General features: G+C 32.9%; 1 protein-coding gene across 1 annotated transcript in view; it reads right to left on the bottom strand.

The window, feature by feature from the left end:
- Positions 1 to 932: 932 nt before the first annotated feature.
- LOC138320701 (ETS translocation variant 1-like) overlaps positions 933 to 15,435 on the bottom strand; it is a 57,485-nt gene continuing 42,982 nt past the window's right edge. The window contains exons 8-10 of the mRNA XM_069263868.1: positions 13,440 to 13,544; positions 5,231 to 5,430; positions 933 to 4,841 (exon numbers count right to left, since the gene is read on the bottom strand). Of these exons, the coding sequence (XP_069119969.1) occupies positions 4,353 to 4,841; positions 5,231 to 5,430; positions 13,440 to 13,544 (794 nt within the window). The 3' untranslated portion in view covers positions 933 to 4,352. The remainder of the gene's footprint in view (positions 4,842 to 5,230; positions 5,431 to 13,439; positions 13,545 to 15,435) is intronic.

Here is a 15,435-nt window from a genome sequence, read left to right on the forward strand (position 1 = left end):
GTGATTAAAGGGGGGCAACTGTAAAGTTTTTTTGTAGGACCTGATAATTTCAATCAATTCAGCATGATATATTAATGTACTTTCAACATTGATTTTATGAGAATATTTCGCTCTTCAGAAAATAATGGCACATAAAAATAATGATTTAATCTGAATAGCGGGGTTGAAGACAAATCACGAATTCATATTTTTTATCTCCACTACCCCTCTAATTAAAAATACATGTCGTGCCTTTATTTGTCCAATGTCTTTAATTATAACTTTGAAAATAGACCTCCGAAATCCGAACCATATGCTCGAAGTCGTATAAAATTGAGCCACCAATTGGAAGTTAATGCCATTCAGAATAGTTCCATATGCATAACATGAATTGACATTTCTGTCTTGACATTGATGACCGACGCGTGAACAATTGTAAGACATCAGACGTGCTCATGTGATGATATTACAAAGCAATTCGTCGTTTAAACTGTTATCTGTTCGGAGTCTTCGACAAATCTTGCAAATCACACCTAATCCAGGCAAAAATTCCTACTGTTAATCTTTTTATTAGAAAGATGGAAGGTTATGGTCGTTGTGTTCAAGGGTCAATGTATATTTCTACTTCAACAAGCTGATTTAATGTGTGTTATATCTATACCGACTTTAAGTTTTCATCTTGACTATTGTTTTCAAGTGAAAAATAATTCAAAATTCAAATTCCAATATAGGACGCCAACATGCACACTATTTTTGGAGACTTTTGTTTATTTGGAGACAGAGATAAAAATAGTGTCCTATAAACTGATTACATGTTTTGGAAGGCTGATATGTAATTTGTTGGTATATTCGTATCTGTTTCTTTTATGTAATGTTATGAATTTGTTACATCTCTAATCGTATTACAGCCGTCCAGGTAAACTTTTGTATGAAAAAAATACAATGAGACATACTTTCTTATAAATAGTTTAATCTATAAATTAGTCTACATTTCTTGAAATGACAATAAATATGTATACATTATACAAGAAAAACAGTTTAAATATGTCTTTTTGTTGTATTATAGTAGTTTCCCAATTTCCACTACCACTTCAGTGGAGTAAATAACATTCTCACGAAATGGGAAAGATTGTACTTTCATTGTTTTGTAAACGACTTTGTGTCATATGTACAAGTTTTGGGTTTACGGGTTCTCTGAATATTTTCAATTAAATTAGCAAATTCAAAAGAAAAATAACAGTCTCTTTACAAAACATGATATATACCATAAAACAAATAAAAACTTTGAAATGAAAAAAAATGGATATAAAATAAAATTAAAATTTGAAAGAAAAATGATAGATTTCTTTTAAAAAGCCAAATTAAAATCTTAAGACAGTAATTTATTTAGATAATGTAAATAGGAATTTGATCAATATCTTTAACGAAATCATTTGACTTTATCAATACAAGTGTGTCAATAATATATTTCTCATCTTGTATTTATGTAATTGTTACACTATGCACATAATTCTTTCATACAAGTATTGCAATGTCTCAAACAAAATAATTTACTACCCAAGTTTATCTAAATACACCAGAATATTTCCTTTCATACGAATCATACATACATATGAAATCATAACAAACATATTATTTAAGTAAATAACAATTCATTCATATTAAATGCATTCGTGTTTGCGTATTTGTTTTATTTTTTCTTACAGAGAATATTAATCAAATAATTGAAACATAAATTGGGTAAAGTGAGATAAGTAAGATTAGGTAATTACGATGTTTAGACTTTTGATATATATTTCATGACATCTCAAATGAAATCACCAACGCTTTTAGATATCAATAGTGTCAAGCATAAAATAAAAATAATTTTATTAGTGTGAAAATATATTGTATTAGTTCTTAACATTTTCAGAAAAATAAATATATTTGTAAGATAAGCATACCTTAATCGTTTAAAAGTTACACAAAATATTTGACAGTTGCTATGCATGGTAATAAAATTATGAACAGCTATAATGCATTTTCATTAACATCATATATTATTCTTATAAAGGAACGCAATATAACGTATGTCACTTTAGATCGTGGAGGAGTTGCCTCGCTTTGGTCAAACGTTTAGAAGCCAACACGAGCGATATTAGTATCCAGTTTTGAAATGAAGTCAATGATACCATGAAATCATGATCACTCATTTTTCACTTTTGTTGATATTCCCATATATGTGAAATATTATTTGATTAAACATGATTCAAATAATAATTTTAAATTTGCCACGATGCTATAGTCTTTTCACAGATATGTATCAAGAAAAAAAAAGTTTGATTTTTATCATAAAAAATTCATGTGTGAAAACGGTCTGTTAACGGTACTGAATCTGAAACTAAATTTCTTAAAATCGATTACATTTTGGAGAATAAGAATATTTTTTTGCGAATACAACTTTCAGGAAAGCACTTCTTTTTTAATTTGACATATGTAAACAACATCATTTAATCTTAAAACAAAGAAAGAACAGGGTTCCTGAACAGGTGTGTAAAACGTACGTCACTCATTGAAAACATAATGCGTTGATAGGTTGTAATAACTTGTGCTTAATCTTTTGTTATTTGTTATTTCAACAATTTATATGGTTTAATCAGAAATCAAATCACCTAAGTGCCATCAACTGTAAAATGCAATCAACCGTGGAGGACAGTGTGAACTGTTACCTTGAGAGTCATATGACATAACAAGTTACGTAAGCAATGACTGGTTCTCAAACAACGGTACCCGAACAACATAAGCCAAATCTAAATTTGATATTTCAATTAAAACTTAAGCCTATTTGGAAATTTCGAAATTCAGAACATAATGGATATTTCCAAACTGGATTTGCAATGGGTTCACGAGACGCATGGATGGTTTTTAAAATAAGCTATATCAAGTAGTCTAATATATGGACCAATATTAAAGTATTACATTTCTATTTATCAATGCCAAGAACATTGTATTTTTTCTGACAGAAATGCCTCACTAGCGTTATAACCGAATGATAGCTTTCTCGTTGAATATTTTAAAAGCTGCATTTTAATAGTTCATGCGAAGTTTTTAATAATGAATACGAAGTAAAGTATGTGTGAGATTTTTTTTGCTTAGTCACAAGATGGACAAAGAAGTACACAACCTGTTCTAAAATAAATAAATATCTATATACAGTACAAATTAATATCAACAGAATAATTTATGATATATCCATTTATCGTCATCAATTCATCATTAAATATATGGCGTTGTAAATTTACAAAACAAAGATTTTTTCATTGACATATTTATATGTAACTTGTAAATGATGCCTTAGAATACTACAGATTTACTCATCACACACCTGTAGAAGTTACGTTAATGGATGGCATATTAATGGATTATACCCCGATACAATTTACACAATTATTACTTATAGTTCCCTGACATACACGGGCATTTTTTGGGTCAGTAATCCTTTGAATGAAATGAAATAATCAAAGCAGGACATAAAATGCAAAAGGGCCTCACATACAAAGACGACCTTCGAGCAAAGATTAAAATATAATATTCACACGATTTACGGTATTTTATAGTAAAATTTTGTATTAGTGATGCGGAATGATGAATTTGTGTTTTTTTTTTCTTCAGGTATTACTGTATTAAAGATATTAACAGAATGTTATGGTGAAATGATCTTTTACCGTAACCTATTTGGAATGAAAAGTTCTACAATAAGACTTGATTTAATTGTGTATGGTAACTGTATCACGGATCCGACCAAGACATATATATAAATCACGTGATCGTTACTATGGCAATCTTAATAACAAAGCAACATGCTATATTACAGTAATACCTATGGCAACACTCTTATGGATATAATTTCCTTGGCTATTTCAATTTTAAAAATCATACATATTCAATCAGGTTTTTTCATTAAGTGAAAACTTTGTCGTTTTAATTAATTAATGGAACTGTTTGCCCTCCATTTGCCGTAATGAATTAAAACAGTAATTAATTGAATAATGAATGAGAATTAAAATATACAATCAGAAAAAATTAAAACAAAACAATCAACGCTTTCTGAATACAGATTCCTAAGTAGAAAATAAATGCAATTAGTATATTAACTAAAAGCACTAAAATATACGTTATGGCACAAAACTTTTCATCACCATATGGCTGGCGTAACAAGTCGCTTGGTTTTATGAAAAAATATTTCTTGATTTTGGATATCATAATGACGATTGAGTCCCGCTCAAATTGCTTACAAATGAAATATTCAAGTTTACATCAGAATATACTATACACCTATATACAGATTTAATATACTTTATGATACAAAATTGTCGATAGTGACAAGAATGGGTTTAATAGACACAATTATCCATGTACGGCCCAGAACTGTACATGCGTTGCATTTCCTGTAGGAATCTGTGTTGCTCTGGCGATTGAACACTCGGAGAGTGTCCTGTAGGGGATACCATTGTCAAACTATGTGCCGGGGTCATGTGACCCGACGAAAAGTGTCCAGGGTTCATGTGACTAGGTGTCATATTGGTCATGTGACTTGTTGGTCCGTTTGAGGCAGCGATCGCCAAGGGCTGTCCATCTAGCGGCTGGTTTCCAGGGTCACGGAAAAACTCTTCTCGTGAGCAGTCTGTTTTAAGTATTGGGCGATGGTTGTCGGGAAACGCCATTGAAAACAGGGCTTCTGGGTCACACACAAACTTGTAGACGTACCTCTCCCCCGCTACTTTCTGCATGATGCCTTTCTCGTAGTAGTAACGCAGTGACCGACTCAGCTTGTCGTAGTTCATGGCAGGTCGATTCTTTTGCAATCCCCAACGCCTAGCAACCTGTCAAAATATTTAACAATAGAGTACGTCTGTTAATTCGTTTTAGGATTTATAAATGTCTTTTTGATTCTTATAAAACATTCTTATGTTAATTATGGAATTAGTGTGAAACATACAGTTGTCCTGTACTGGACACTCTTTTGTCGATATTTTAAGCCATGGATATATAGATGTGCTTTACTGTTGTTTTTTTCCATTATTGTTTTTTTTTATCAAAAAGAACATAGACGTCCAATGAACAGCAAGCTAACAAAATGACAAACTTACTTTGAATCTAACCGGGCATTAGTATACATTCAAACGATATAAAATTACGTATGAATATTATCTGATATCATTATAAATTTATTGAAAATGTTCATACATGTAAAAGATCAGACACAATTTACCTCTTCTGGGTCAATTAATTTGAATTCTAAGCCCCGCCCAGTCCAAGAGATGAAAGTGGAGTTAGACGGATCGTCCAATAGAACAACAAGAAACTGCCAGAGTTGGAGGGATCCTCTTCGTTGATAGGTCGGATGGGGACCGTCTCTATGGTAACGGTCAAGATAAAAATCTCGATAGAATTCTGCTTTCATTTCCATTCCTGAAATACATACATAAAATAGTCAAGCCAGGCTCATTCTGGAATATTTATCAGAACTAGTTCAAACTGTTTTCCCCTCTTAGACATCAAAATATCTCAATGTTTGATGAATGTGATGTCTCCGTGATGAGTAGATGTTACGAAGAAAATCAAATTATTTAGGTCATCAAAATAAGTTCAAATTCCTTTAATTTGAAATTTTAATACTTTTCATGTCATCCTTGATATTTTAATGGATATTTAACAGGTGTATTAAATAAGATGAAATACCAGTAGTTTTTACTACTGATGAGAGAACAAATACCGTCATACCAGCTTAAAAAAAAATCTTTATTGATTTTTCAAAAACACAACACAAAAAATGAGACATTTTTTTTCACTTGTTTTTTGGACAAAATTACAAAATTCTATACAATTTTTATAGTTTCTTATTAATTGTTAGCCACTGTTTTTTTCTGATGTGGATTTAATTTATGGTTTGGAGGAATTATTTTCTAACACAGAAAAATAAAAGTTGCCTTTATAGATACCAATACAAACGATAAACCAACAATAAGCATGCTTGATGATTAGTTCAGTTTAAAATAAATGTGTCATCGGGCAAAATGATGCCTGAACCTGTTTATCATTTTTCACATACAAAACAATGTTAAAAGTAGAAATCTATCTGCTATTCCTATCCTAAACAATAAGCTTAAGCAATGTATTTTTTTCTTTTTAGTTGAATCTGCGATAGTTGGTGCCAAATCATGATATTTAGTCGTTGTTATTCTAGATGATTATAAAATTCTGACATATTTCCCCTCTAACATTACCAATTCCAGCGATACAGGTAGGTACTCGGGATACAAACAAGGTATAATCATTACGGGCCATCACGATGATAGGCTCGATTTTTTATCACCGAACAAAGCCTACTAAAATGAGTGTAAGCGACACCGTCCTATTGCGGTGGTCCTTATAAAGCTGTGTTAATGTTAGGGGCTACAGTTACAAAGGTAAGTGGGCCTGTATTCGAATGTCGCCGATGATTAGCGGTAATGTTGACTGGCTACAAATTAACCTTGCCAATTAATAGCGTTATCTGCCGGCATCACCTGATACATTTAATCAATGACAGCACTTGATCTTTCGACACTGGCCTATAGTAAAGGCACCAGTACTTGGTTAATCTCCATCAATATTGATGTAACACTGATGTAAGGACAACGTGAAGGGTCCGCCTCAGAAAACAAACGATCGGGGCTATTAATATAGACTATATTGCTGTGATTCGAAATTAAATGATCAAATTAAGGTATTCTTTCACCTTATTCCTATTTGAGAGCATGATAAAAATCCAAACAAAATAAAATGGAAAAAAAAATGTTCAGAAAAAGGTATTGATTGTGTTTTGTGATATGAGAATATTAAGATTTAGATGTTTAGATATGTAGGGAGGTGTGGTTGAATGAGTAATGATTAATGAATAATGATATGCATTTTTGCCACATATAGACATATCAAGAGTTCACCTAGGTAAATGAAATATATGGAACATAAAAAACAAATAGGACACAAATGATGAACAGATTGTGCGCTTGTGAAGTCGAGTATCATCAATCGTGATGAACTGTCCAACATCGCTACTGATATCATATCAATTGATCACATGACATCAGAAGTGATAACTGGATCTCCAGTACGACCACCTAATTTGCAAGTTTCTAAGGCTTCATTTGATTGGCCCACTGGTCAACAACACAGGAGACGTACCAGCACTAGACAGCGCTATACTTAAGAAGCCAACATAATTCCTGCCGCGTGTTGACTATCCAGTCCTCTTCGTTTTTATTCTCTCGACATCGATGCCGATCATATGCAACAACAAAAGATGGCCATAAATAAACTTTCATTAATAGATGCCTTACGTTAATGTTGATGGGACAAAATTGAAACTGTCTCGGGAAAAAACTCCCACTGAAGACGAAGAGTGTGCTAATAAAATATTTCCTTGAGCTTCCACAGTGTGTTTTCTATTACAAAACAGGTATCATATTATTTTTACAATAGCGTGTTGTCTTTGACTCTTGAAGTTACAATAGCATAAATGGAATCATACTTTGCATTTTAAGATAAAATTAAACTTGTTGCAACGGCTGACCGAAAACCTTCAGTCAGACCGAAAAAATGGCAGACAAAATTCAATAAATCTTGAGTATAACAACAACGTTGCTCCTTTATGTGAATCCCTAGGCTCCCCTCAGCTGGTAAGATTGGACCTTAATTGGTGAAAAAGGGCCCAAACAGATGCTAGCCCCTGTATTAACAATGCGTGGCGAGGATTCCTCTCCATACTTTGATACATGGCCTCTAGGGTATTTCTACAATTTTTATGTCAATTCTTTTGCATTAGTTTCGCATTATTTACAGCCGAATTTTACGAAAACATCACTCCCTATAATATTTCATCCTTACGAATATTGATAAACAACATTAAATCAGAAAATAAAAACGACGTATATACAATTTTGATGCATGCTTGCTTCGCGCCGCTTCATAAACGTCTATATCTGCTGAGACAGTCAATGCTAAATAAAAGCAATAAAAAATAGAATACATTTGATCTTCTCTACATTATATAACCGTTTAAACCATAAATTACGGAGTGTACAAGCACAATCATTCAGATTTATATTCGAGATGATTGTTCCTTGCGTTATAGATATATTATATGATTATGAAATGTTCATGTAAAATTCATTTGAAATTTGATTTAAAAAGAAAATTATATTTAAAGGTACATTATGAAACATTCATCGCAGGGCAATCACACGAAACATCTATATTACACATGTACGAGGCCATTCTGATTGTTCCCTATTACCCCGCCGACAGTCCCTCCTTACACCGACAATCCTTTTTCTCCACACTTGACAGTATGCTACCTACCTGATTATGAATCTTCGCTGTGTTTAATTGTTTTTGGCGAAATAAAATAAAGTTTATGTATCAATGGTAATACTTTGTCGCAGTTAAATAGTGATATTTTTCTGACAAAATTTTTATGATTGTGTTTTTTGAAAAATAGTAAATAATTTGTTTATTTTTTTTATCTTGCTGCATACGAATTCTGGCGACAGTACACGTGGCACTCCTACAATGCTGTCAATGACCTTAAAATCTGGTAGTGTGTGGCGATAACGGAGTCAAGGTATTGATTGTGATCTCTACATTAATCTCAGACATGTTTTATGTTAGAATGTAATAATGGTAATTACATTTAATTAAGTAATGTGCCTAATTAGCTAGGAACATGGTCAATTTAAAGCATACTTAAGTTATCCGTGTTAAGGTTATGAATAGTTCTGATAGAGTTCATATCAATAATATAAAATGTCACCCTACCATTATAAAGAAAAAATGGCCAACTAAAAAGAAATGAATAAACAGACGTTAACGCAGTTGTTAACTGTAAAATTGGCGATTAAAGTACCTTAATATCACCACAATTTCAACACATCAACTGCAATGGTATTATTTTAGTTCTTTAACTATGATAAGGGTAAAGGCTATCAATCTAACGTTAAAGAACGTCATTATAGAAACAAAATATATTTATTTGCTTGATGTTAAAATTTCAAAAAAGTGTACAAATGCCGAATGAAAGTAAAACAGTTGTGCTATATCAGAAGCATTTTTAAGAGAGACTGGCAATTTATTTAGTTATTTTTATGACTGACAGAGGGCCCTGGCTTGTTTCTATACAATCTCCATGTTCTCCTCATAACACAAAGGAGGGAGAACTTAATATGTAATAAATTGTCAACAATTATGAGACAATGTGGGCACAATGTTAGGAAAACATAATAATGTTTGGTTGATATATTAACAAAAGAAAATGCAAATCCTGTTTCAAATTCATTAAAACTAGGTCAAAATTACTTATTTGCATGGTGGCAAAATCACATCAAAATATCTTAATGAGGAATACTGGTAATAGAAAACCATAATAAAATGTTTGAACTTAATATTTATGCAACAACAGTATGTTAAAACTACATGTAATATACTTCAAAGTAAGACAAAGTGGTTATAAACCGTCAACAAAGATAATGAAGTTTTCCAATGTCTTTAACACATGTTTCTTGCATATATACGTGTAAAGTTATTTGTAGAAAATAAGAAAATTCACTGACATAAGTATTAATTACATAACACTGACTGTATATCATTCACGATAAAATACTTGAATATATATCTCTGGACCATTGTTTTTATTATCATAAATTTTGACAATAAACAACCCGAATTAAAAGCAAAACATCTTCATCGTTAAAATACAACTTTGTGAGTATGCAGCATCACAAAGGGTGAATGTTGAAACGTTAATATCCATAATTTATGGAGAAATTTTCACCAACAAAAATATGAAATAAAATCATCTACAAAGCGAGTAGGGATACCATCTTTAAGGAGATCCTTGTTAACGATCTCCAACAATTTGCTATCATCATACCAGACTTTTAATGATGGTTGGTGACCACAGAGAAAAAAACCTGACTGTGCCGGCAACAATTAGAAGCTCTTCATAGATAACAATGGCGGAGAGATGTTCCTAAGTGCCTTGTCATCACGGCGAGGATGAAAGGCTTAAAATATCACATCGTCGGCAATATTTTACCACGCTGATCAGATTAATGATGGCGTCAGATATTATAGACTGGTCACACAGAATGGTAACTAGAGAGATCATAACGTGTACTTGTTACAAGTCTCTAGTATAATTACAATACACACATTATCTTTAGATCATGTCTCTATCTATTATATTGTTTTGCGTTATATTTATGCCATCTCATTTAAAAAAATATTAGATGATAACCAATAAGTAGCAAATGGCAATTTTATATTTAATGCATATAGTGTATTGGTTCTTTGGCCATTTAGGTTTTCTATTTACCTTTTAATGATTGATCAGGTCATTGTGGTACTTGAACCCTATGATGGTGAAGCTTTTGACCTATTTGCGATGCAGCATATGGAATATAGACCATATACTGCTTGTATTGAACCAATAGATATGCAATATCAAGGTCTACGTGTTTTTGGTACATGTAATTATTGTTTACGGTGTGAAGACTTTGGCGCAATAAGACCAATGTAAAACATGGTTTTTCAAGCCTATAAATTAAAAGTCATTTGGCGCCTGTGTAGTTTTTGGAGTCTATATCATTTGGCGCACATGTAATATTTGGGGTCTATTTCATTCGGCGCCTGTGTAGTATTTGGAGTCTATATCATTTGTTGACTGTGTAGTATTTGAAGTCTATATCATTTGGTGACTGTGTAGTATTTGAAGTCTATATCATTTAGCGCCTGTGTAGTATTTAGATTCTATATCATTTGGCGCTTGTGTAGTATTTGAAGTCTATATCATTTGGCGACTGTGTAGTATTTGGAGTCTATATCATTTGGCGCTTGTGTTGTATTTGGAGTCTATATCATTTGGCGACTGGTTAGTATTTGGAGTCTATATAATTTGGCGCCTGTGTAGTATTTTGAGTCTATATCATTTGGCGCTTGTGTAGTGCCTGAATCCTGTGAAGATGTGTTGTACTGACAGCTGATTCTGTCTGACTTGTCTCACCAGAGTGTCAGATCCCACCGGTTTGTCATCTGACAGTCATGAATTATGTATGAGTGCAAATAAACCAGGGTAAATAGCTGGTACTCCTCCGGTGTCTGCAACTTCTGACCTTCATTACAGAAGAGCTCCGCTTCATTGATCCCTCGTGACAATGTGTTCTTTTGATTTTTCGTCATTCGATACCGTCCACATAAAAAACCCACAAATCCAACGCCTTCATTTAGAAATCTCATGGCTGTGCAACTCGGCCTCAATTCCTTCATTTAGAGACAGGTTCAAATCGCTCTGCTTCATCATTCCTCACTCAATTCTCCGATCCAACTAGCATACGTGGCATTTTGTGCGACGTTTCATCTCGGGGTCTTATACAGCAGGATTAAGTGCTCAGCAGAACTGATAAACTGAATTCGACCACCTTCATAATAAATTGGATTTGGTCTTGGTATCCTCGAAGAGTTTCTGATCCCCCTAGATGGCAAAGATGATTGAAGTAATTGAATTTGATTAGCTTTTCGCAAACACAAGGGGCACCTTGATTAGCTTTGCAACTACACGAGGGACAACTCGATTTAAGAATACAATCACACAATAGCATCTTGAAACTATTTGTAAAACAACGTTGATTAGGGCTGATTCGAAGTTAATTCATGTTGACTTCACAACTCAAATCAACGCCGATAGTGATAATACTCAGAGCCAGGGAGCAAGTTTCAATTTTCAGCAATAGAAAGTCAAAGAGAAATTACGTTTTTTCCACTATTTTTTTCTCTGTTTCTTAATTTTGATTTGATTTTTTTTTCTAAATATCCTAATTTTTATTTTTCTGTTTCTTTATTTTGCTCTTTGATTTTAAAAGGCACTAGTTGATTTCACAATCTTTAACATTGGCACTAAAACATTATTTTTTTTATTTTAATCAAAGTTAAACTACATTTTAACAATAAAATAAGGCTACCGCAGTTCAACAGTTCATACAATAACTAATAAAAGTATTTAGAAAATATGTACATTGATGTAATCGATGTAACGTTGTCGTAATAATTTGATTTTTGTTGAAAATGTGTCGTTGTATTTCGCACACTGACATAACAGAAAATGCATGTTTTAAACAGTTCAATTTGATTTGGATACGGATTTTTATCTACTTTTTGAGTGACTTCACAAACATCCCGAGAATGTGTAAATTGTGAATTGGCTTACAGAGCCGCCGCTGTGAATGAAGTTCTCACTTTTCCTTTTGATTCTCTTGATGTTGCCAGCTCTAAACAGCAGACATATCCTCCATAGGTAACTCAGGAGTATACTTCACCTTCTTGTCAGATCTAGGCAGTGCTGGATTTCAGATTGTTTTTCCTTCAGTCTGTTCCAGGGGTATCTATTGACCTTTCTATTAAACATCGGTCCGAGCTTTTGTATAAATTCATCCAGCTCGTCTTGGTTTGAAAGCTTCTCCTCGACTTTCTCTGCTTTCTACAGTCGTTGTAGGTACCTCTTTCAAATGACCTTGCTAGCGTTGGTCAGTTTTCTTTGCCCTTACCAATATCTAGCTGTTCTTTTGGCATTTCAAACTTCTGACCTTTCCTGGGGGTCATCGTGAGCATTTAATCGCTAGCAGGCTCTCGAGGGTTTACTTAAATAGGATTTATTCTGCTATTAAGACGTTTGTTGTTAAAGCCAAAATATCATTAGTTTTAAATTCTATACGATTTTACAAATTATGTGACATAAGCTAGTATAAGAAAAATGTACCCATATGTAAGACATAAGTGATTAGCATATCAAAGCCAATTAGGAAACCGGTTTGTGAAACCGTTTTAGAAGCATGCAGAATCACAATTGTTTCCACTCCTTATAAAGCAATGGAACGTCCATGCATCCTATATTTTCTTATGAATTTGCACGTTTATATGCTCCATATAAAAGTATTAACATTATTTATCCTCCTTGTTCCACGTACACTTCACTCAACAAAAGAGGACCCTATTAACACATTATATAGCGAGTTCTACTAACCTTCAAAGGCAATCAAATATTTAACGATGCTTCTTTCGTATTGTTTTAAAATTGGTAGCATCATTATCACAAGTACATTCAATTTGAGTATGGTATTATTTTAAAGTTATTAATACATAAAAGGTATCCATCGACCTTAAAAATCTTTTCCCGATGTTTTTTAATATGCATTCTTTTACCATTTATTAATGCATGTACAATACGTTTACTGACCTTAAAACATTTTCCCGATGATTATCATGCATTCTTTTAACATTTATTAATGCATATACATATACAATACGTTTACTAGCCTTCAAATCTTTTCCCGATGTTTCTCATGCATTCTTTTAACATATATTAATGCATGTACAATTCGTTTACTGACCTTCAAATCTTTCCCGATGTTTCTCTCGTATTCTTTCAAAATAGGCAGAATCTGGGGCCTCATGACAGAAGAAACGCATACTGTTGTCGTAAGGACACGGGAACCCTAAAATATATACATCGTTAAATTATATTTAACATTATATCATTTTGTAAAAGGAGCGGGTCGTTTTGTCTGTACATTGTGTTAAATAGAACGAATAATCATACCCTGCCTCCACTCCGTTCCCGGTATTCCGTTGCCGGTAGTGTTGCAAGCCCCGATGTGATCCACATCGGACACTTTGAGGCTGGTAAAAAATCTTTTTCGGATAATTTCCATATGTAACTGTATTGTTCTAACAACGATGATCAATATTAAATCCGCAAGCCTCTCGATTATAATGTTTCATGAACTATTAGTGGTAATATCCAAGGCAAACATAACACATATAATTATGTTCAAATACGCTGCCATGTTTGATTTTCCGGCAACCGTGACGAAATGAAGCAATCAACAGGTAAAATGTTTAGAATTTAAAAAAAAACGAAGAATAAACCTTGTGAAAATGAACAAATGTAATTATTATTTGGAATTTAGCGACAAAGAATTTCTAAAATTCACGTTAAAAACTATGTGACATTATTTTTGTTTTGTAGTAAAATTTTGTAGGTCATTCCAAATATGGTACTAGTTGGCATATTCGGAGCAGGAGTGAGCCGTGTCGAAGATGTGAGCTATTCAAAAGTGCATAATTAAGACATGAAGGTGGTTTTATGAATAATTATTTTATGTTAAAAATATTTGATATTGTTGAAGTTAATTACAATTTTACATGACACACGTGAACTCTAACATTTTCACCACTGGATGTTTTGCAACACTACGGTCAATGGGACAGAATCATAGCTCTGACGACGACCATCTGTCTTAAACCCTCCGCCTGTCGTTCAGAGCTACGTCATCGGCAGAGGAACTGGAAAGGATGGTGTATATTTTTTCTGTTCTTCCAACATTTTGATAAATAATCACAAATTACAAAATGGTAAATTCATTATGTACATGTATTTCATCCTATCTTTCAACATTCGTTGATATGTATGGAGGCAGTGTGTTCTTTTTTATTTCGAAGGTTATACATGTTTTTGGTTTCGAAGGTTATCTTAAAGTGTGTTTTAGAGGCTATATATTAGAGTTTGCTTTGAAATGCTAGTTTGAGTATTAGAGGCTATGTTTTGTTATTGTGATATGTCATTTCAATACATATATTTCTCTGAAGCCTACGTCCAAAGACATACTGCCCATGTCATAGACAACCAGACGGTCAAAAAGTACACTTCCTGGTATTGGGAAGTCTGCAATCATCTACACAATTAGTAAGATATAGAATTAATACTCCCCGGTATTTTAGAATTCACTAGATTTAATTGGCTGTTATTCAATGAATCAACGACACTATATGTATTTATTTTCCTTTTTGATAAAAAAAATAGCCTGACATTTTTTGCAGATTGTAAATGTGACGAGAAGATGACAAAGAACCCAGGCATTAATGAGTATATAATCCTGTTGTTACTGTGTGATCAAGGCCTATTGTAATGATACAGTGGTATATGATACTTTAACGATAAGGCTGTAAAGATCAAATACCTATGTGCGCACACACAATGATTGACACACTGCCGTTTAACTAATGATAGTGGTTTGTCTCTGAGTTTCAGTGTTATATAACGGGTTATTATGTATATCACCTGAGAGGTAAGTTCAAATATAGCCGATTTAATGATGTCGTAACACATATAATGACCGGGTACAATAACCTCCTTTGTCTTACGGTTAAATCATACAATAGCGTATGTCCTAGCATCAAACAAAAACCGGAATACAAGTTAACGAGGCGGCTACTCGATTTACATGCATATTTGTAAAATCTAATATTTACAAAATGGTATGAGCTTAATGAATTATTTTTTTAAATGCACATGGACACAATGGAACTAATTAAGGCGGTTAAATT

Source organism: Argopecten irradians, chromosome 4 (genome assembly GCF_041381155.1).
Source record: "Argopecten irradians isolate NY chromosome 4, Ai_NY, whole genome shotgun sequence".
Classification (NCBI taxonomy): Eukaryota; Metazoa; Mollusca; class Bivalvia; order Pectinida; family Pectinidae; genus Argopecten; species Argopecten irradians.